This window comes from Schistocerca gregaria, chromosome 3 (genome assembly GCF_023897955.1).
Source record: "Schistocerca gregaria isolate iqSchGreg1 chromosome 3, iqSchGreg1.2, whole genome shotgun sequence".
NCBI lineage: Eukaryota > Metazoa > Arthropoda > Insecta > Orthoptera > Acrididae > Schistocerca > Schistocerca gregaria.
The window spans coordinates 170,791,580-170,813,581 of NC_064922.1; the positions used below are offsets into that span (position 1 = coordinate 170,791,580).

Sequence of the window (22,002 nt, forward strand, 5' to 3'; positions counted from 1 at the left end):
CTACCTGCTTAACGGCGTGTTGGTCCGTCTTTGGATCGCAATGCAGTAGCGATTCGGCAAGGCACACATTCTATATGCACTCAGTAGGTTTCCGGTGGTACGTCGAACGTGATGTCTACTCAACCGTCACACAAATCCCATAAATTGCAGGTTGGTGTTGTATGGGCATGGAGTTGGCGCCCGATAGCGTCCCAGATACGTTCAGTTGGGTTCAGATCACCCGAGTTTCGTCGTTGCTTCACGTCCGTGCAACGCCCAGATGGAACTCAGTCTCGCTGTGGGCAGTGGTCATGATGTTCTACCTTATCGGTGTACGTAGTCACCAGGAGGGTAATGTCGTGTCATATTTATATTTTTCTTAGACAATGATACACTATACCAGCCAAGGGTAACCTTGGGCGACCCATGGGCCTCATTCACATATTTAATCTCGCGGCCACCTAGTCACGTGACATTAGAGCAGCGCTCCTACCGCATAAAGTCAAAACCAAAACGTACGAAACATGAAGGTTTTTTTTATTTTTGGGAGGGGCGTTAGTGGAGAGTCGTGCTGTAACGGCCAGTTTTTTGACTTTACTGTGTAAATGTGGTGGTTAGTCTTACCTCAAGACATGTGCTAAGAATAGCATAGTGTAATGATTTTTATTTTTTATTTGTGGTTGTTAATTACATCGAAAGTAAAAGAGCTGGAATTACAAGGCTTGTAGAAAGTGTCTTGCAGCATCGGACAATTGTTAATTATAAACTGAAATGATACTTGTTCAATGATAATGTAATAGATAAGTATTGGAACTTATTGTTATTATTTCTATGGAATTCACCAATGTATAGCAAATTGTTTTACGGATGGGCTGTACCCTCACAGTTCTATTAATTGTCTCACGGAAATTTCCACATTTTCTCAACATAATCTGTATATCTTCTTCGCATTCATACCATATTTTACACTCAATATGGTTGAAATACTTTACATCTTCAATTATTTTTTTCATTCTTGTGGTCATTGCTGTGGTCTTCAGTTCAGAGACTGGTATGCTGCAGCTCTCCATGCTACTCTATCCTGTGCAAGCTTCTTCATCTCCCAGTACCTACTGCAACCTACATCCTTCTGAATCTGCTTAGTGTATTCATCTCCTGGTCCTCCTCTACGATTTTTACCCTCCACACTGCTCTCCAATACTAAATTGGTGATCCCTTGATGCCTCAGAACATGTCCTACCAACCGATCGCTTCTTCGAGTCAAGTTGTACCACAAATTTCTATTCTCTCCAATTCTATTCAATACCTCCTCATTAGTTATGTGATCTACCCATCTAATCTTCAGCATTCTTCTGTAGCACCACATTTCGAGAGCTTCTATTCTCTTCTTGCGTAAACTATTTATCGTTCACGTTTAACTACCATACATGGCCACACTCCATTCAAATACTTTCAGAAACCACTTCCTGACACTTAAATAGATACTCGATGTTAACAAATTTCTCTTCTTGAGAAACGCTTTCCTTGCCATTGCCAGTCTACATTTGATATTCTCTCTACTTCGACCATCATCAGTTATTTTGCTCCCTAAGTAGCAAAACTCCTTTACTACTTTAAGCGTCTCGTTTCCTAATCTAATTCCCTAAGCGTCACCCGATTTAATTCTACTACATCTTATATTTTTTCATTATGTACTATCATAGTTCTCACTGAATATATTCTACAAAACGCAGTTAACTTAGATTTACTAGTAGATATTTTCATATTGTGTCCTGTAAATAACGTATTTAGTTTTTCAATTCATTTTTGAAAATTATATTCCCTTGAAAAAAGTTGAGTCGAATCATCAGCAGACAGGAGTGAGTTTTAACTTCAACGAATTGTTTAAGCGGGCCCGAGTATTTATCCTAGAATTTCACCTACAAACTGCATCGTGAATATAAATATTGAACAGTGTAAGAGAAAATCTACAGTCTTGCCCCACCCCTTTATTTTTTGTACGCCTTCTATATATAAGATTATTATTTTTAATACAGAATTTCGATAGCTGATGTAAGCTGCAAAGGAAGTGCCCCATATTCCCTGTAAGATTTCTCTAACCACACAAAAAGATCTGTTAAAGAAATATGTGTTTCTTCGTTCAAAATTTCTCTGCCTTTCAATAAACCGCTGAAAAATAAGAACTGCAACAGTCCTTTATGGGATCAGTCTAAATCCAACCGGTTCTTCCACTAGTACACATTCTGCTATTGTTTTTAGTTTTGTGTTTAAAATTCTTGCACAAAGTTCATGTGCTGTAAGCTTATTCAGAAGTTTTTCTCAAATATATTTTTCTCCTTTCCCATATATCGATTTTTTTGCTTTCCTCCAGTTTCGTGGTTCATTTTTCTCCTTACAGCACATGTCAAACAAGTGTAACAATTTAAGGTATAGTGATAGTCCTCCATATTTAATTAACTCTGCACTGATTCTATCTAAACCCGTTACTTTTCGATTTTTGTTGCCATTTTGAGAACTCTGTGAGTTCTTTTGGTGTTATGTCGTCTTTTACTTCTGTTTCTGGATCTTTTTCTTTATTCTCTTCCATATTAGCATTATACCACAGGTTTTTATAGTACATATTCCAATCGTCTTTTGTAACGTTATTCAAACGAGTTATGCCCTTTGGGTATTGTTTAATGTTTGCAAAGATTTATACACTATCTGCTGGTGACCATGAATATCATGTTCTTTACTAGAAATCTACCAGTCTCAGGTTTGCTGTTGGGCTCTCTTTCCTACTTCTTTAGTTTAATTCCTGACCTGTTTATAGATGTACACTCCTGGAAATGGAAAAAAGAACACATTGACACCGGTGTGTCAGACCCACCATACTTGCTCCGGACACTGCGAGAGGGCTGTACAAGCAATGATCACACGCACGGCACAGCGGACACACCAGGAACCGCGGTGTTGGCCGTCGAATGGCTCTAGCTGCGCAGCATTTGTGCACCGCCGCCGTCAGTGTCAGCCAGTTTGCCGTGGCATACGGAGCTCCATCGCAGTCTTTAACACTGGTAGCATGCCGCGACAGCGTGGACGTGAATCATATGTGCAGTTGACGGACTTTGAGCGAGGGCGTATAGTGGGCATGCGGGAGGCCGGGTGGACGTACCGCCGAATTGCTCAACACGTGGGGCGTGAGGTCTCCACAGTACATCTATGTTGTCGCCAGTGGTCGGCGGAAGGTGCACGTGCCCGTCGACCTGGGACCGGACCGCAGCGACGCACGGATGCACGCCAAGACCGTAGGATCCTACGCAGTGCCGTAGGGGAACGCACCGTCACTTCCCAGCAAATTAGGGACACTGTTGCTCCTGGGGTATCGGCGAGGACCATTCGCAACCGTCTCCATGAAGCTAGGCTACGGTCCCGCACACCGTTAGGCCGTCTTCCGCTCACGCCCCAACATCGTGCAGCCCGCCTCTAGTGGTGTCGCGACAGGCGTGAATGGAGGGACGAATGGAGACATGTCGTCTTCAGCGATGAGAGTCGCTTCTGCATTGGTGCCAATGATGGTCGTATGCGTGTTTGGCGCCGTGCAGGTGAGCGCCACAATCAGGACTGCATACGACCGAGGCACACAGGGCCAACATCCGGCATCATGGTGTAGGGAGCGATCTCCTACACTGGCCTTACACCTCTGGTGATCGTCGAGGGGACACTGAATAGTGCACGGTACATCCAAACCGTCATCGAACCCATCGTTCTACCATTCCTAGACCGGCAAGGGAACTTGCTGTTCCAACAGGACAATGCACGTCCGCATGTGTCCCGTGCCACCCAACGTGCTCTAGAAGGTGTAAGTCAACTACCCTGGCCAGCAAGATCTCCGGATCTGTCCCCCATTGAGCATGTTTGGGACTGGATGAAGCGTCGTCTCACGCAGTCTGCACGTCCAGCACGAACGCTGGTCCAACTGAAGCGCCAGGTGGAAATGGCATGGCAAGCCGTTCCACAGGACTACATCCAGCATCTCTACGATCGTCTCCATGGGAGAATAGCAGCCTGCATTGCTGCGAAAGGTGGATATACACTGTACTAGTGCCGACATTGTGCATGCTCTGTTGCCTGTGTCTATGTGCCTGTGGTTCTGTCAGTGTGATCATGTGATGTATCTGACCCCAGGAATGTGTCAATAAAGTGCTGTTTGTTTTTCTTGTATTGCTTCAGTAATTTCTATTGACCAAATTTTTAATCCACACGTTCGGCGATATTTCTTTGAGTTTCCTAATGATTCACTTGCAGATTTTTTGTCGCATTTTCGTTATTCGTCCATTCTTCTACAATCGTCTGCCAGGTGGGTAGTTGTTCTAATTGTTTCTTAATATGCAGGGTGTCCCAAAAAGAATGACCCGATTTTAAATAGAATTATTTATTAGGAAGAATGGTTTAACACAAATAAATTGCATACTAAATTACTCAGAAAAGACAGAAGTTTATAAAAATCCATCATAAATTTTCAATATGTCCTCCATTGGCTGCACAGACGACATCTAGCCGATATCCAAATTCATCCGAAACTGAGCGTAAGGTGTCTTCCGTCACTGAAGCAACAGCTGCTGGTATTCCTGTTTCCTCAAACTGTTTATATCACCATCAAATGTTCTTTGGTGATGTTGGTTTAGCACGAAATCGAATATGAAACGCCTGCTGGACTGCGACCACTGATGGACTAAATTCAATGACACAATACGCCTTCTGTTGCGCGGACGCCATATTGCACGCTACAGGTCAGCGCTCGTAGCGACATCTAGCGGATTTTTTTCTGGAACTCCAGACCATGCCGATTACATCTAGCGCTGTTTCAGTTACCTAGTGACATTTATCTCAAAATTATTACAAGTTAAAATCAGGTCATTCTTTTTGGGACACTGACTCTGATATAGGCTCTTAATTCTTACATCCTCTATTGAATATCCTTGGTAGATCTATTCTTGGTTTGTGTTGTAAACGGTTTCCTTTGCTTCCGTTTGAGATATCACAAGATAGTGATCAGCCTGTGTAGTCTTGTATCTTTAATTTATATCATTAACTATACTAATAATAAATTTGTAAAACAGTCGTTGCAAATATTTGTGGCTGTCCTTGCATTTGGAGAACTGTGGAAACTGGCAGGTACGGCGGATACTGATTTTCCAGGTGCCTTGTCTTAAGATTCTGTGGCAGAATTGTGTCGATATTAGCTGAGTGATTGGAACGACAGAAGTGACCCTGTGTGGGTGAACATGTTTGGTGCTTTGTGTGTGCCTACAGAAGGGCGTGGTGCACGGCATCCTGCTGGCGTACAAGTACATGGGCAAGCAGAACGGGGGCGCGGGCGGCGTGGTGGTCAACCTATCATCCACGGCCGGTCTCGAAGCCGTCCCCCAAATGGCCATCTACTGCGGCACCAAGCACGCCGTGTGTGCCATGACGCGCTCCTACGGGGTGAGTACGCGCAGCACGATGTACAACTAGTGAATGTGAATAATTTGGCACTTGGCACGAATTCAGGTATCTCAAAGACATCAATACGAAATTGCGCTGTATTGCTATTTGCACCCGGCCTACCACACTGAAACATTTTAAATTAAGGTGACCATATTTTCTAGACCAGAACTCGGGACACATTAAAAGAAATGATATTGCAAATAGGAAAAAAAGATTTTAATTATATGTAATAGATTAAGGAAGGCCAAACCTACGTTTCTAGCATTTGTAGACTTAGAGAAAGCTTTTGACAGTGTTGACTGGAATAATCTCTTTCGAATTCTTAAGGAGACAGGGGTAAAATACAGGGAGCGAAAGGCTATTTACAATTTGTACAGAAACCAGATGGCAGTTATAAGAGTCGAGGGTCATGAAAGGGAAGCAGTGGTTGGGAAGGGAGTGAGACTGGGTTGTAGTCTCTCCCCGATGTTATTCAATCTGTATATTGAGCAAGCAGTGAAGGAACCAAAAGAAAAATTCGGAGTAGGTATTAAAATCCATGGAGAAGAAATAAAAATTTTAAGGTTCGCCAATGACATTGTAATTCTGTCAAAGACAGCAAAGGACTTGAAAGAACAATTGAACGGAATGGACATTGTCAAGAAAGGAGGATATAAGATGAACATCAACAAAAGCAAAACGAGGATAATGGAATGTAGTCTAATTAAGTCGAGTGATGCTGAGGGAATTAGATTAGGAAATGAGACACTTGAATTATTAAAGGAGTTTTGCTATTGGGGGGAAAAATAACTGATGACGGTCGAAGCAGAGAGGATATCAAATGTAGACTGGCAGTGACAAGGAAAGCCTTTCCGAAGAAGAGAAATTTGTTAACATCAAGCATAGATTTAAGTGTCAGGAGGCCATTTTTGAAAGTATTGGTATGGAGTGTAGCCATGTATGGAAGTGAAACATGAACGATAAATAGTTTAGACACGAAGAGAATAGAAGGTTTCGAAATGTGGTGCTACAGAAAAATGCTGAAGATTAGATGGGTAGATCACATAATTAATGAGGAAGTATTGAATAGGATTGGGGAGAAGAGAAGTTGGTGGCACAACTTGACTAGAAGAAGGGATTGGTTGGTAGGACATGTTCTGGGGCAACAAGGGATCACCAATTTAGTATCAGAGGGCAGCGTAGAGGGTAAAAATCGTAGGGGGAGACCAAGAGATGAATACACTAAGCAGAAAGATGTAGGTTGCGGTAGGTACTGGGAGATTAAGAAGCCTGCACAGGATACAGTAGCATGGAGAGCTGCATCAAACCAGTCTCTGGACTGAAGACCACAACAACTAAAAGTGCCCCCCCAAGAGAGAACAGTGACTGCAGACGAATGCCACAATAGAGGGCACGTTATGATTTACATCAACGGTCATCAGTGAAATATTGTGACTCATCAACTGAGAACCTATATCTCTGACATCGATCTGTTGTAGAATTTTAGAGCATGTTTTTTGCACTCGTATCATGTCATTTCTGGAAACCCAGAATCTACTCCGTAGGAATCAACATGGATTCCGGAAACAGCGATCGTGTGAGACCCAACTCGCTTTATTTGTTCATGAGACCTAGAAAATATTAGATACAGTCTCCTAGGTAGATGCTATTTTCCTTGACTTCCGGAAGGCGTTTGATACATTTCTGCACTGTCGCCCGTAAACAAAGTAAGAGCCTACGGAATATCAGACGAGCTGTGTGGCTGGATTGAAGAGTTTTTAGCAAACAGAAAACAGCATGTTGTCATCACTGGAGAAACGTCTACAGGCGTTAAAGTAACCTCTGGCGTGCCACAGAGGAGTGTTATGGTACCATCACTTTTCACAATATACATGACTGACCTAGTACATAGTGTCAGAAGTTCCATGCGGCTTTTCTCGGATGATGCTGTAGTAAACAGAGACATTGCAGCATTAGAAAATTGTAGCGAAATGCAGGAAGATCTGCAGCGGATAGGCACTTGGTGCAGGGAGTGGCAACTGACCCTTAGCACAGACAAACATAATGTATTGTGAATACATATAAAGAAGGATCCTTTATTGTATTATTATATGATAGCGGAACAAACACTGGTAGCAGTTACTTCTGTAAAATATCTTTGGGTATGCATGCAGCACGATTTGAAGTGGAAGCTGCGCGGTTTTGACGCTGCGTTGTGTTGTAAGAAACGTTCATAATCGATGACGGAGCTAACAATACTCTTGTTCGTGATCAAGAAAATGTAAGGGTCTGCATCCCATCAAGTTCCAGCTACAGACCTTACCGCCTTAATGTTGTTTACTAAATGACCCTTCGACCCACTAGGATATGTTATAGAGGGGCTGGACCAAAATACGGAAACACCGCTAGAAACGCCTGCTTCAGCAGACAGGGTGTTAGCTGTATAATACAGAAATTGTGATCATTTTTACCTTAATATGCACCGACTTCAGCGTGTTTCTTGTTTTTTCTCTGCATCTAACAGTCTTGTTGCAAACACGTCATGTAATTTACCACTTGATATTCTGCACAGTCTTAACTGCACTGCGAACTATGCCTGTCAGTATAGACTAATAGTTTTATGCCCACACTTCCACACCTGCACGTGACCTGCTACCTGGGCGAAAATAATTATTAATGGCTTTTCTTGCCACATGGAGATACTAACCAACATAAAAACATACTACAGGTAATAGCAAGAATTATTAGTTTACAAATGAAGTAAATGCTGATGTAATGTTGTTCAGTATATTGCCCTCAGCCATCAACAAAAATACCCCTAACACCATGTACATGCAGGTGCTAGCCATGCCTCTAGGCTGTGCTGTTCTATTCGACCACAAACAGGACCTTTGCTATGTTATCAACACATTGCAAGTGTCAGTCATGGTAAGGACAGCGTTCCGTGTAGTTGTGAGTGCTTTATGTTGGTGCTAAGTGAGTTCGAATGTGGACAAATTGCTGTTGCTCATATGGGAAGGAGTGCCTTTGTAACCACGAGAGCTGAGATGTTTAGTGTGTCAAGATGCACCGCAATTGAAGGCTTACACCGCATACAGGAAAGGCGGAAAAATATCGTCCACCAAGTCACAACGCGAACGAAAGTGTGTACTGAGGGATGGTGATGGTCACTGAAGAGGAATGTGACAGGAAATGAGAGAACGATAGCTGTGAAAGCCACTGCAGGACTGAATGTCACACTCTCAAACGCTGTCAGCACCAAAATAACTCAAAGGGAAGTGCAGAGGGAATTGTAGGGTGAGTTGGAATTAAAAAACCAGTCGTCAGTGATGCATATGCCGGCAACAGGAAAACGTGGTGCCAAAGCCATAATATCTTAATTATGGAGCAATGAAAGAAAGTCATTTGTTAGGATGAGTCTTGTTTCACCCTGTTTTCATTATCCGGTCGAGTTTACATACCGGGAGTGAAACACGGCGTGTATTCGGTGATGATTTGGACAGCAGTGTCTTGATATTCCACGTTTATTCTGCGAGGTCGCATTATAGCCAAGGACTATGTGACCATGAAACGGTACGGTAGTTTCCGCTCTATAAGTAGCAGGTTTCGTTGTTCGCTCGCACTGGGAAATAGAAACAGAGGCGGCTCTGCCGTCAATTTTATTGCACGACGCGGCCGGGCGCGGGTGCAACAGAACCCATGTGGACGAATGGAAAGGAATGCGTCAGGCTTCATAATACGTATTTATATGTGTGGTGTATTATGCATTTCTTGTACGTGAATGTGAATCTGCACATGAGCATTCCTAATCCTCCTTACACGTTTCCATAAAGCGTGGTCAAATCTTAGTTGGGAAGTAGCTCTGTAGTATAGTAGTGCCAACCTCACTCCTGGGTGGGGGGTCAGAGAGACAGCACAGGCAGGTAAAAGTCAAAGAGGTTCCACTGTCACAAGATTTGGGGCGGAGAGGTTGGTCACGGCAAAGTGGTTCGACCATCCCCTCCACCGGGACCCAGGAAGAGCTCTGGATGCCCGCCATATTCTGGGGGTGTTACAGAAGACGGGTAAGTGAGCAGACGTGTCCTCAGTGCGTCTGTCTCAATGTTCACGCATGGAAGAGAGGTATTTGAATATTTGTACTAATTATTTTATTTCCAGCCTCGGATTGTGTAAGGAAATGAATGTTCTCGTTTAATTTCGGAAATTTGATCCCCTGTGTTAATGTATCTGGTCCCCTGTTTGCCCGTTACGCTCCTCACATAATGGATGTCCTATGAAAAATATTGGGAGACTTTGATTGTATACATTTGGCCAACATAATTCCGTCTTGCCCGTAGAAATGTGCGTGCAGATTAGTATATAATATAGCCGAGATATAAGTTGTAAAATTGTAATATCCGCAAACTGAAACAATTGCTGCAATCACAGTAAAGTCGAGTGATAATGTTTAAAATAAATAGGTAGTCAATTGTCATCAACCTTTAACATACCTTAAAAATCACATAGGAGTCAAGTTAAAGGTATTCATTGAAAATAAAAGATGTAGAAAGCAGGGACCCACACGTCAGATTGTGAGCCCTCCAGCCCCTTGCCTAGTATCGTATCTCTAAGTAGCACTCTAAAGCTCCCTTCTCCAGTTATCGGTTGCGCAATTTTCATTCAGGGCTTGACGACATCAACTTTCATGTGGCGTCCCTAGGCAAGGAGGTTTGACGGTAATCTTTCAACCATTTTGTTTTATCAGGCCCATCCCACCTACGATGTTTGCTCCCCAGTGGTCGTGGTGTGTTCCAAGGCGACAAAGCCCCTTTTCAAACAGCTGGCATTGTCGAGGACTGGTTTTGAGAGCACAAAGGTGCAGTGTCGCATCTTTTCCAGATACCACATTCACCAGGTCTCAGTATTATTCAAACTTTTGATCTCCTTTTGATCCACCTGCGGCTTAAGATTCCCTTGGAGACTGTACAGGAACTGTGTTTATCCGTTCAGAGATGACTGGATGCTGTTTTGAATGCCAACAGTGTTCGCACACCATAATAGGTGTGGTAAAGTGATGTATTTTTGGAGTTCCCATATTTTCACCCCTTTCCTCCCCAACCGCTCCCTGTACGTCGTCTCGTGAGCTGGCATTTTTGGAGGGTGACTCGAGACAAAATTCTGGTAGTTTGCGAGTATGACCATGGACACTGTGTACTACTACACGGAATGTTGGCCTATGACATATTGTGCTGTGTTTCAGGACGAGCTGCACGTGAACCAGACGGGCGTGAGGATGGTGGCGGTGTGCCCGGGGCCCACAGACACACCTATGGCGACTGAAGCCCACCACTACTGCCTGCATGACTACGCCAAGCAGTCTCTGATCGATGGCATAGCCGCCTTCGGGCCTCTCGACACGTATGTACCACTTCCTTCTTCAGTTTTATTGGTGTTTAGTGTGCTTACCGGCAACCAGTACCATGTTACATTTGCAGAACGTTTGATGACTTCAACAAACACATGTTAGTACGTACAAATTATGTGTCAATGTGGTCTCCAGTGCGGCTAGTTTACACGCTAGTTTACAATCGTTAAGCCTTTTCAAAAAAATGGTTCAAATGGCTCTGAGCACAGTGGGACTTAACATCTATGGTCATCAGTCCCCTAGAACTTAGAACTACTTAAACCTAACTAACCTAAGGGCATCACACAACACCCAGTCATCACGAGGCAGAGAAAATCCCTGACCCCACCGGGAATCGAACCCGGGACCTTAAGCCTTTTCATCTCTGAATAAGTACTGCGATCGAGAACCACGTGATTCTGTTTACTGATCCGAGCTTTTGTCTCCCCTCTGCAGTTGTGGTTGGATAGAAAGTTTTCTAACACCCTGGGAACAGTATGTCGTCCTGAACGAAGTGACTTCAACAGATACAAGCGTAACTTCAGGTGTGCCCCAGGGCAGCGTAATAGGTCCGCTGCTTTTCACGAGTAACATAAACGATGTGGTTGATGGTATTGACAGCGGCCTGAGACTGTTTGCCGATGATGCTGTAGTCTACAGGAAAGTAGTATCACACGAAAGTGGTAAACAAATCAATGAGAAAACTTCCTAGCAGGTTAAAACTGTGTGCCGGACCGAGACGCGAACTCGGGACCTTTGCTTTCGCGGGCAAGTTCTCTACCAACTTTTTTTTTTAATTTCCATTTTGTTCGCTTTAGTTCGTTGCATCTGTTCGGGGCGGACGTCGTAAGACATCCATTTAAGTTCGTTGTTGATCTGTTAACTCAGTATTTTTTTATTGCAGAGGGCACATTACCCTCTGACCGAACACGGTGAGCTACCGTGCCGGCTAAAATCTCAATTTGTTCGCTTTTGTTCGTTGCTTCTGCTCGGGGCGGACGTCGTAAGACATCCGTTGAAGTTCGTTGTTGATCGATTAACTCCGTTTTTTTATTGCAGAGGGCAGCTATCCCTCTGACCGAACACGCTGAGCTACCGTGCCGGCTACCAACTGAGCTACCCAAGCACGACTCACGCCCTGTCCTAACAGCTTTACTTCTGCCAGTACATCGTCTCCTACCTTCCAAGCTTCACAGAAGCTCTCCTGCGAACCTTGCAGAACTAGCACTCCTGAAAGAAAGGATATTACGAAGACATGGCTTTGCCACAGCCTGTGGGATGTTTCCAGGAAGTTTCATACCAGCGCACATTCCGCTGCAGAGTGAAAATCTCATTCTGGAAACATCCCCCAGGCTGTGGCTAAGCCTTGTCTCCGCAATATTCTTTCAGGAGTGCTAGTTCTGCAAGGTTCGCAGGAGAGCTTCTGTAAAATTTGGAAGGTAAGAGACGAGGTACTGGCAGAAGTAAAGCTGTGAGGACGGGGCGTGAGTCATGCTTGGGTAGCTCAGTTGCTAAAGCACTTGTCCGCGAGAGGCAAAGGTCCCGAGTTCGAGTCTCGGTCCGACACACAGTTTTAATCAGCCAGGAAGTTTCATACCAGCGCACACTCCCCTGCAGAGAGAAAATCTCATTCTGGAAATCAATGAGGATTTGCAGAAAATAAATGTTTTGTGTAATGACTGGCAGTTATCTCTCAATATTAGTAAGTCTAACCTACTACTTATAACAAGGCGGAAATCCCCATTAATGTATGAGTACAAAATAAACGATCGGTCTTTGGAAGCGGTAACGTCCGTCAAGTATCTGGGTGTGACTATTCGAAATGATCAGATTACACAAGTAACGGCTAGGGCGAGCTCTAGATTGCGATTTACTGGTAGAATCCTGAAGCGATGCAGTCCTGCAACAAAGGAAATAGCTTACAATGCGTTAGTTCGTCCAGTCTTGGAGTATTGTTCGTCTGAATGGGACCCTTACCAGTTGCGTCTGATTCAAGAGATTGAGACCGTCCAAAGAAGAGCGGCAAGATTCGTGACGGGTACATTTAGCCATCGCTAGAGCGTTACAAATCTCATAGAATGTTTGAAGTGGGACACACTTGCAGATAGAGGGCGCGCTAAACAGAAGGGGCTGCTCATTAAATTCCGAAATCCGATCTTCACCGAGGATGTAGAGCATATATTATTACCACCAACACACAAATCGCGCAATGATCACCATTCAAAGATAAGGGAAATAATAGCTCGTACTAAGGCGTTCTGACAATCGTTTTTCCCTCGCGCGATCCGCGAGTGGAACAGAGGGGGGAATATGATTTTGGCGCGAATTGTGCCCTCCACCAAACACCGCTTGGTGGCTACCGGAGTATATATGTAAATGTAGATGTAGTTGTCGGCCTTCACCCACCCCTCCACATCACATCAGGCGATGACTTCTCATGGCGCAACAGCCCTATAATACGCTGTACACGCCGTACAAACCTACGCACCATACCATTGCTCGCTCACCAATGGAAAGACTCTTTCATACTCGGCACTGGGCGACGAGGTCCTATGGAAATTGCTCGAATGAGACGGATGTTGCCGGTTTTAAAATTCTACGCCAAGGGTGGCTCTTAGAGAGGAACAGAATTATTTTAGACCTGGCGAATTAAAAGAAAGATTGTACTCCAGATTTTTCGTTGCAGTCTCGTTTCTTAACAATTTAGACAGTCATCACAGCTTTAAAGCTGTGTACACAGAAGGTTCCCAACAAGGGAACTCCCTCGGCTGTTCGGTCGTATTTCTCAATCGTGTCTTCAGGATCGGCCTTCTCCGTAACTATACGGTTTTTTTTCTGCAGAGCTCCATGCGCTGCTGAAGAAACTGTACCAGGTGAGGCTCTTCAGGACAACCGGTATCTCATCTTCTCCGATTCCCTTAGTGCCGTACAAAAAATGAACTAAAATTATCGTGTGGTATTGATGTCCGGGAGGCCCCATCTGGGCAAGTTCGGCCGCCGGGGTGCAAGTCTTGTTTCAAGTGACGCCACACTGGGCGACTTGCGAGTCGGTGATGATGAAATGATGGTGAGGACAACACAACACCCAGTCCACGAGTGGAGAAAATCTCCGACGTGGCCGGGAACCGAACACCGGCCAGCTCCATGAGAGACAGACACGTTACCACTCGGCTAAGCTGGCGGACAGAGCCTTACAGTCGCTGCAGCACACGTACCCAGCAGAGAGAATAACCCATCTCATACTTGTCGGACTGTACCTCCTACAGCGGCAGGGGAGGAAGGTGTAAGTCTGTTGGGTACAAAGGCACAGGGAAGTGAATAGGCAGACAAAGCCACCGAGGAGGCCCGCAGGGAACGTCAAGTTAAAAAATAAGCCATTCCTCTGCAGACTGTCATTTCACTGAAGGCTGGGAGACCTATGCAACTGTGGAAGGAGGAATGTCTGGCAGGGACGAACAGCTGAAGCCAACAATCCGGTAGTGGCGTTGCTCACGCTGGTGACTCTGGCGAGATGAGGTGGCCCTGACCCGCCTCCGAACTGGGCAACGGCTTCTAACACGTGCCGTTGTACTCCGGCGAAAGGACCGCCGAGCCCGTAATGCTTTGGATGTGCAAATCACGCCACATTTTAAGTGAGTGCATTTTATTTTGTGATAAGCGGAAAGATATACATTTAGGAAGGGATCTGTCCTGTATTTAAGCTGATGATGAGACGAATATCGTTAAGTTTTCAAAATTTTGCGATCTGGCTGGACTCTGGCCTAAACTTTTAGGTTGGAGATTTTAGTGTGTTGCAGTATGGCTGGCTCTTACTTTTTATTGCAGTGATCAGAAAGCTACAGCTGTCTGCTGTATTCTTTAAATTAACTCCACTGCTTTTTCCTCTTTTTACTGTATGTTAGATCCCATAACGAGATGTACATTATTTGTTGATGAATGTGTATGTGCGTTGTGTGTGTGTGTGTGTGTATAAGTTTTTATGACGTACTTTACGTTTTTTATCTACAGTCGCATTTTAATAATTTTGCGACCTATATCCACAGTCGTCTTATTATATTTTGGTATGGGCACTAAAGACATATCTGTCGTGTGCCCATAACATCATATCATCATCATTATCCCTCCACTATCAAATTAACTGATCCTAGATGGCTCAGTGCATGTCCTATCAACGCATCCCCCCCTTTTTGTCCATTGTGTCATACATTTCTTCCCATTTCCATTCTGTACCTCTTCAATAAATGTCGCCTCTGTTCTACGTTTCAGAAAACGTCTGGTACATTACATTTCACAGCTTTCTACTGTCGTTTGTTTGCATATAAGACTGCTTATTAACGAATACTTTCGGAAAAAAAATATTCCACTTACTTAAATTTATGTCAAATTAAAGAACTTTTCCATTCTGAGAGAAGCTTTTCTTGTTGTTCCCAAGTTGCATTTTATATACTCTTCACTTCTGCCACAGGTACTTATATGCTTCCCAAATAACAAAACACATCTACCAATGATTTCCTAATCTAATTTTCACAGCGTTACCAGACTTAATTCAGCTAAGATCTATTCTGTCACCCTTGTTTTACCTTTGTTGATAAACATCTTATAACCCCGTGTCAAAACCATATCCATTCCTTCCAAGTCCGTTGCCGTCTCTGACAGAATATAATGTCATCTGCAAACCTCAACGTTCTTCTCTGAATTTTCATTCTCTCTATGAATTTCTTCTTGTTATCCTACTACAATGGACGCTCAGTGTATATACTGAATAACACTGGGGATAGATTACAACATTGTATCACTCCCTTCTCAACTGCTGCTCACTTTTGTGTCTTTCAACCCTTACAATTTCAGTCTGGTTTCTGTTCTAGTTGTAGTTGATTGTTAGATCCCTTTTCTCCGTGCTAACTTCAGAATTCCAGAGTGTGTATATTCCTGTCTACATCGACGAAAGCTTTGGCAAAATCTAAAAATTCTATAAATTTAGGTTTGACTTTCTACAGTTTATCTCATAATATAGTGCGTAGGATAATATTGCCGCGCTTGTTTCTATATTTCTCCAGGACCATAACGATATATTCTCAATATGCTGTCTATCAACATTTCCATTCTTCTGTAGATAATTTACGTTAGAATTATGTAACCATGGATTATTAAAGTAACAGTTAGATTTTGCGCACATCTGTAAGCACCTAATGGTGAGATGAATGTAGAGAAATATCAACAACAACAGTACAATTCGTTATGAATAGGAAGGCAGGACAAAAAGTGCATAACTGTTACCAATTAAATGACAGGATTATTCTCGTCAGAGTTAACAGCAACACAATGCCTACAATAATCATTTATGTAATCCGTTCCTCGGAAAAAGCAGACAGAAAGATAGATATATAAAAAAAGAGAGAGAAATGTGGGGGAACTGATTGGTAAAGCAATATATTAAGGACAATGAAAATCTAAAACCGTGGGGGATTGTAACCCTAGACGAGATGAAGCAATCGAAGACAGAATTTCGGGAGAATATCGGTTTGACAGTAGGAAAAAGATAGAGGAGAAAAGCTCCTTGGTTTACGAAATAAATTTCAGGTATTAATAGCAAAGAAACTGTTCAACAACCAGGAGAGTAGGGGGTATACTTGGAAGAGGCCGGGAGACACAGGACGAAACCAGCTTAATTACTTCCTGGTGAGACAGCGGTTCTGAAATCAGATATTGGATTGTATCGTGGAGAAACATAGACCAAACCACACTTTAGTACTGAAGAATGAAAGTGTAACAGGATCAGGAAAGAACTAGTATACTGAACTACTGAGGAACTATGAGGTGCATTTTAAATTCTCTGAGGCTGTAGATCTGCAGTAATGAATACCACAGAAGACAGTTCAGCTGAACTGGAATGGACAGCTCCAAAAAGGGCAGTCCCAGACTTTTGACCTTTAGCTATACATACAAGACAGGTAACTGTGAAGAAACCTAGAAGAAATAATTCAATTAATCGACGAAAGAAGTACACATAAAAACGTTCAGGAAAATGAATGGGATCCATAAAAAAATGGTTCAAATGGCTCTGAGCACTATGGGACTCAACTGCTGAGGTCATAAGTCCCCTGGGATCCACATCTCCTCCTAAACCACGATTTCAACTGAACTTGGTAAACATATCCATTACTGACACTCAAAAATCGCTGCCCGGATAAGATCCATCTACCTATCATAGTTCAGTAGATATGAAGTCATAAACGCTGAGATGCTTGAAAAACTGGCGCACTGTGTATAGCGTTTACATTTACTACTTCTTTACTAGTAACTCTATTTTTTGCAAACAGTATCCAAATATGATAGTGAGTGTACCTACATATGTACATCATTGTGTGACACACAGTTCAAGAGATATGACGTCATAAACACTGAAATTCATGAAGTTTTAATACATTCATTCTTTACTACTAAGACACTCCTACAGTCAAGTCAACGGTTTTGACAGCTTTCAACTTCGAAGCCAAAAAAGTAGCAAGAACAATAACAGTCTTGAGGGATATGAAGAGGTGTTGCCATAGAGACGTTTACAAAATCACGCTGCAGACAAGCGAAACAGCTCTAATTACACATTTGTACATTATGCATATTTATTTCTACGACTATTTCATAATTTCAAAAGTGTTTTCGCCAACAGATGCACATGAATTTTTTTCTGTATTACACAACAAACACAGTTCGTTTTTTGTTTTCGTTTCTAATAGGAAATAGGCAAAATGAATACCCGACGAATGCCGGATTTGTTAGATAATAGAGTAATATAAATGAAATATAAATATAAAAGCAATGTACATGAAGTGTAAGAAAGCTAAAGCGAAATGGATGGAGGAAAAATGCAAAGAAATCGAAAAAGTAATGTTCAACGGCATGACAGGTTGGGAAACTGGAAAAGTGGTAATAACATTCAGCGAAATGAACATCAAGCGCATCGACGTTAAGAATAAAGAAGGAATTCCACTGTTGAATGTAGAGTACATTGAGAGCCTGTATAAGGAGGAAGACGAACTGTCTGATGACGTGGTAGAACAAGAAGTTGAAGTCGACTAGGACGACATTGGAGAATCAGTATTAGACTTGCGAAGAGACAAGGCAGAAGAGATAGATAACATTCCTCTGGAATTTACAATATCATTGGAATAAGTGGAAAACAAACGAGTATTCAAGTTAGTGCGTGGAATCTATGAGACTGCAACCAACCGAATATTCAAGTTGGTGTGTAGAATTTATGAGTCTGCAGACATGCCATCAGGCTTTTGGAAGAATATCATCCAATCATGATGTTAGCAAGACCGGATAAAAGTGAGATCTATCGCACAGTCGGCTTAACAGCTCATGCATCCAAGTTGCTGACAAGAACAATCAATATACGGGGGCATGAAAAAGATTTGAGCATCTGTTAAATAAGTGTAATCTTAAGAAAGGAAAAGGCACCACAGAGGCAGTTCTGAAATAGCGATTGAAAATGGATATTAGTCTTAAGGGAAATCAAGAAATATTTTTATGATTTTTTGATCTAGAAAAAATGTTCGAAAAATTATGTAAGGTGATTGAAATTTTCAGAAAAATAAGTAATGCTATAGCGAAGGACGGGTAAAATACGGTTTTTCCAAAAGCCCCGCTATCATCTAAAAACAGCATAACTTGGAAACTATTAGAGGTAGTGCGTCCTATTCTAAAACGTGTACTGTGCCATACTTTGCATACCACTAACTCATAGGAGATATACTGTATGAGCAGGCACCAACAGCACTGCAATACGTAGGTGAAAAGCAGCGTCGGACATGTCGCACACTCGCGCAGAATTGCAATAAGTTGTACGGATAATACCTTGCCTACACTCAAAGGCGTTATCTGTGTGGCTTGAAATAATCGTCTGTACTAACACAACGAGGTCGCGTAAGATTTGGTATTCAGTTCCTCACGCTATAAATCACACTACAGTTCGATATGACAGTGTTCTGTACAAAAGGATTGACACAGTAACACTTGGGGTCAGTGGTAGTAGCTATCTGGATATTGTGGCGACTACCGAACAACGTCGATCGCAGCCGACGCGTAAAATGCGCGCCAACCACAGAGATTATTCTCCACAGTTCGCACGGGAGTCACAGACAAGAGAGCCGTCGACTGTGATTCTCATACCTACCTTTTACTCTTTGTTGTTGACTCTTTTTTATGTATTCTCTTACTTGACAACCTGTCATATGTGAAAGAAATAAAAAAGAAACTTGAGTTCAGACTCTGTTAGTTTCCGATTTCTGTGTTTGCGTGGGTTCACACGTACTTACTCAACAATATTAACTACAACAACTGGCTACCGGTCTTTACTACGTTAGAAAGATAAACTATCACCAAAGTCATTATCAACATCAATACTAAATGCGAGAGTCTACGGGGAGTAGGAATGATATATTTACGTCATCAATAACAGCAACCTATAGCGAAGCTTCTCTGTGTACTCCGACAACACAACGGAACACTTTTTGAGCAACGATATACCAGAAACTACAGCTTTCGTATATAAATGATGAATTTGTATAGATCCATTGCCTCTTGTAATTGCCCCTCTTTTAAAGCTTCAACGAATAATTGCATATACAATCAATCTGAACTGTTTCGAAAACACAGTTGATCTGGCTTTCTGCAATTCGTATGAAGGACGACGAACTGGCTCTAGGTGGTTGCGTGGAAATGTAGTTTGCACTTGCTGTCAGAGTTAACATACCGGATGAACCATTGCGCATTATCCTGGTCTGTCTCCTATTTTATGCGATCCAAGTCAAATCTGCAAGAAATGGCACAGGAAAAATATTTCAAGACCTGTTAAACGTTTAACAGCAAATCATGCTTCTCTATCTCTAATAGTTTCCAAGTTATGATTATTTTAAAAAGGTAACGGGACTTCATGGACACTGTATAACTCGTACGAGAGCTAAGAGGGAGCAATAAGAAGACCAACAAAGGCGTGGTCAGTTTCAAAAGTGAGAAAGGTTGCATCCCTGCCTTTTGTCCCTTACGTCATAACCTATATACTGATGAAGCAATGGCAGAAGTAAATGACAAGATCGTCTCATGAGAGACCACCCATAAGATTCGCTAGAAGTGTGGAAGACTTATGGGACTGTTGACTGAAATGAACAGTCTACGGAGCACAGAGTATGGATTCAGTGTAAAAATAAATACGAAAATAATGAGGTGTGGCAATAACATGAGTGGCGATAAACCTAACATCGGAGCTGGAAACCACGTTGTAGACGAAACGTAATAACTCTGCTATGTTGGAAGTAAAATAGTAAAAATAAACAAGTATTAGCTTGCATGGGTGACTGGTTTCAGTAAATGGACTATTATACTTTTGTGTTTTCTATTAAAACGGAAACTAACATTACTTATCGAGTTTACTTCTTTAGTTTAGTCCTGTTAGATTTTTTAAAAAAAACTATGCAACGTGTAGAGGTATGTGCAACAAAATCAAGTCCTGTCAATTTGTCATGAACATAAAATTGATAAGCCTCCCACCTCTAAAGTTAACCTGATGTAGCTTAACCAGAAACTCACGTCCAAAAATTATATAAATAATAATAAATTGTTATGAAAAGCAGGAAGGCAGGTTCTGTGCTGAATTGGAGGATTACCAAGATTCTGGCACTTGGTTGCAACACATAGTTATCCTTGCCCAAATGCTGTTTCCTGCTTCCTCACTTTTGAAGCTAGTAGGTACTCATAGCCATAAAATGATGCCACTGGTGATTACCAGCCAGTACTTAATTTAGTGTGGAGCTTGGAATTACATATTTCCCGTTATGTTCTTTCGGAACGATGTAAATGACGTGTGTGTGTTGTCTTCGCAGGACTGACTCCGTCGCTCAGAGCCTGATGACTGCCATCCGAGATGGAAAGTCGGGCTCCGTCTGGGCAGCCTACCACAACAAGACCAGGGAGATCGTCTATCAGCGGCTCGTCCAATAAGGATTGTTCTACACGTCACGTGAACCCCTGTCATTTTGTATATGTCACATTATCATGAATAAAGTACTGATGATCTGAGTGATGAACTCATGTGTAAAAGTTACTCACTGTGGTTGCCACACACTGAACGTTCCCCCTCCACTGACACATCTGGCTCCTGCAGACCACAAGGAAACCAATGTGAAACGTAGTTTGACGTTAATCTCACTCACAAATGTTATTCGATCAAACACACAGTCTTTTGCTGCTGAAGTCAGTTTCCATAAAATTCTTCTCTGCTGTAGACAATGTCATGTTCCGAAATAGTGCTTCAATGTTTTGGCCACTATTTCAAGTGGCCTTTAGGGCATATAACTATGAATAATGTGTGCAATCAGTTAGTCAAACAATAATTAAAACAATTTTAGTAAGTGGAGGGAAAGTAAAAAGGAAATCCCTCAGGGTTCAATTTTGGGTCCACTCCAAATTCTTACTTATGTGAATGACCTTCCACTTAACACTCATCAAGAAGAATTGGTATTTTTTGCTGGTGACACCAATGTTATAATAAATATCATTAGAGGGACAGCAACAAAAGACTGTTAATAATGTTTTCCAAAGAGTTATTAAGTGGTTCTCCGAAAATGGATCGCCAAAAAAAATTATGAGAACACAAACTGTACTCATTAAAGGACGTCTTCTGTACACCATGAGCTGCACAAGAAATGTTTTATTTACCAAAACTAGTTTTTGGGTTTATAACCCATCATCATTGGCATCTGATACAAAGGAACTAACAACTGTATGTACAGTGACTTCTACAAAGTAATAACTATATATATATAATAGCAGTAATGTAAGTCCACCTACACTATGTACTTTTATAGCAATGACTTGCATGCCAGTTAATACAACGGGATCTGAGACCCATCTCATAACATAGTACACAGTTTCTCATGTATGTTATTGCTGTCCTTATTTCTAATAACATATTTATATACTGGGTGAATCACCTAAAACTTGCACCGCAAATACTATTGATGTGCGGTTTTCGCAGAATGGATTGGTATTCCGGGGCTCTCATTGTTAGCCAATCAACAGAGTGTAAAAGTACTTAAAAAGTGGGTTTTTTGTGCAAACATACACTTTTTTAAATAGAGCAATGCCTACTGACATTCATCATCATCATCATAGTTTTTCAACTCCAGGTT

At 42.3% G+C, this 22,002-nt stretch overlaps 1 protein-coding gene across 1 annotated transcript in view; it reads left to right on the forward strand.

The window, feature by feature from the left end:
* LOC126355296 (15-hydroxyprostaglandin dehydrogenase [NAD(+)]-like) overlaps positions 1 to 20,898 on the forward strand; it is a 50,293-nt gene extending 29,395 nt beyond the window's left edge. The window contains exons 7-9 of the mRNA XM_050005586.1: positions 5,275 to 5,448; positions 10,670 to 10,827; positions 20,695 to 20,898. Coding sequence (XP_049861543.1) covers positions 5,275 to 5,448; positions 10,670 to 10,827; positions 20,695 to 20,812 — 450 coding nt within the window. The 3' untranslated portion in view covers positions 20,813 to 20,898. The remainder of the gene's footprint in view (positions 1 to 5,274; positions 5,449 to 10,669; positions 10,828 to 20,694) is intronic.
* The last annotated feature ends 1,104 nt before the right edge of the window (positions 20,899 to 22,002 follow it).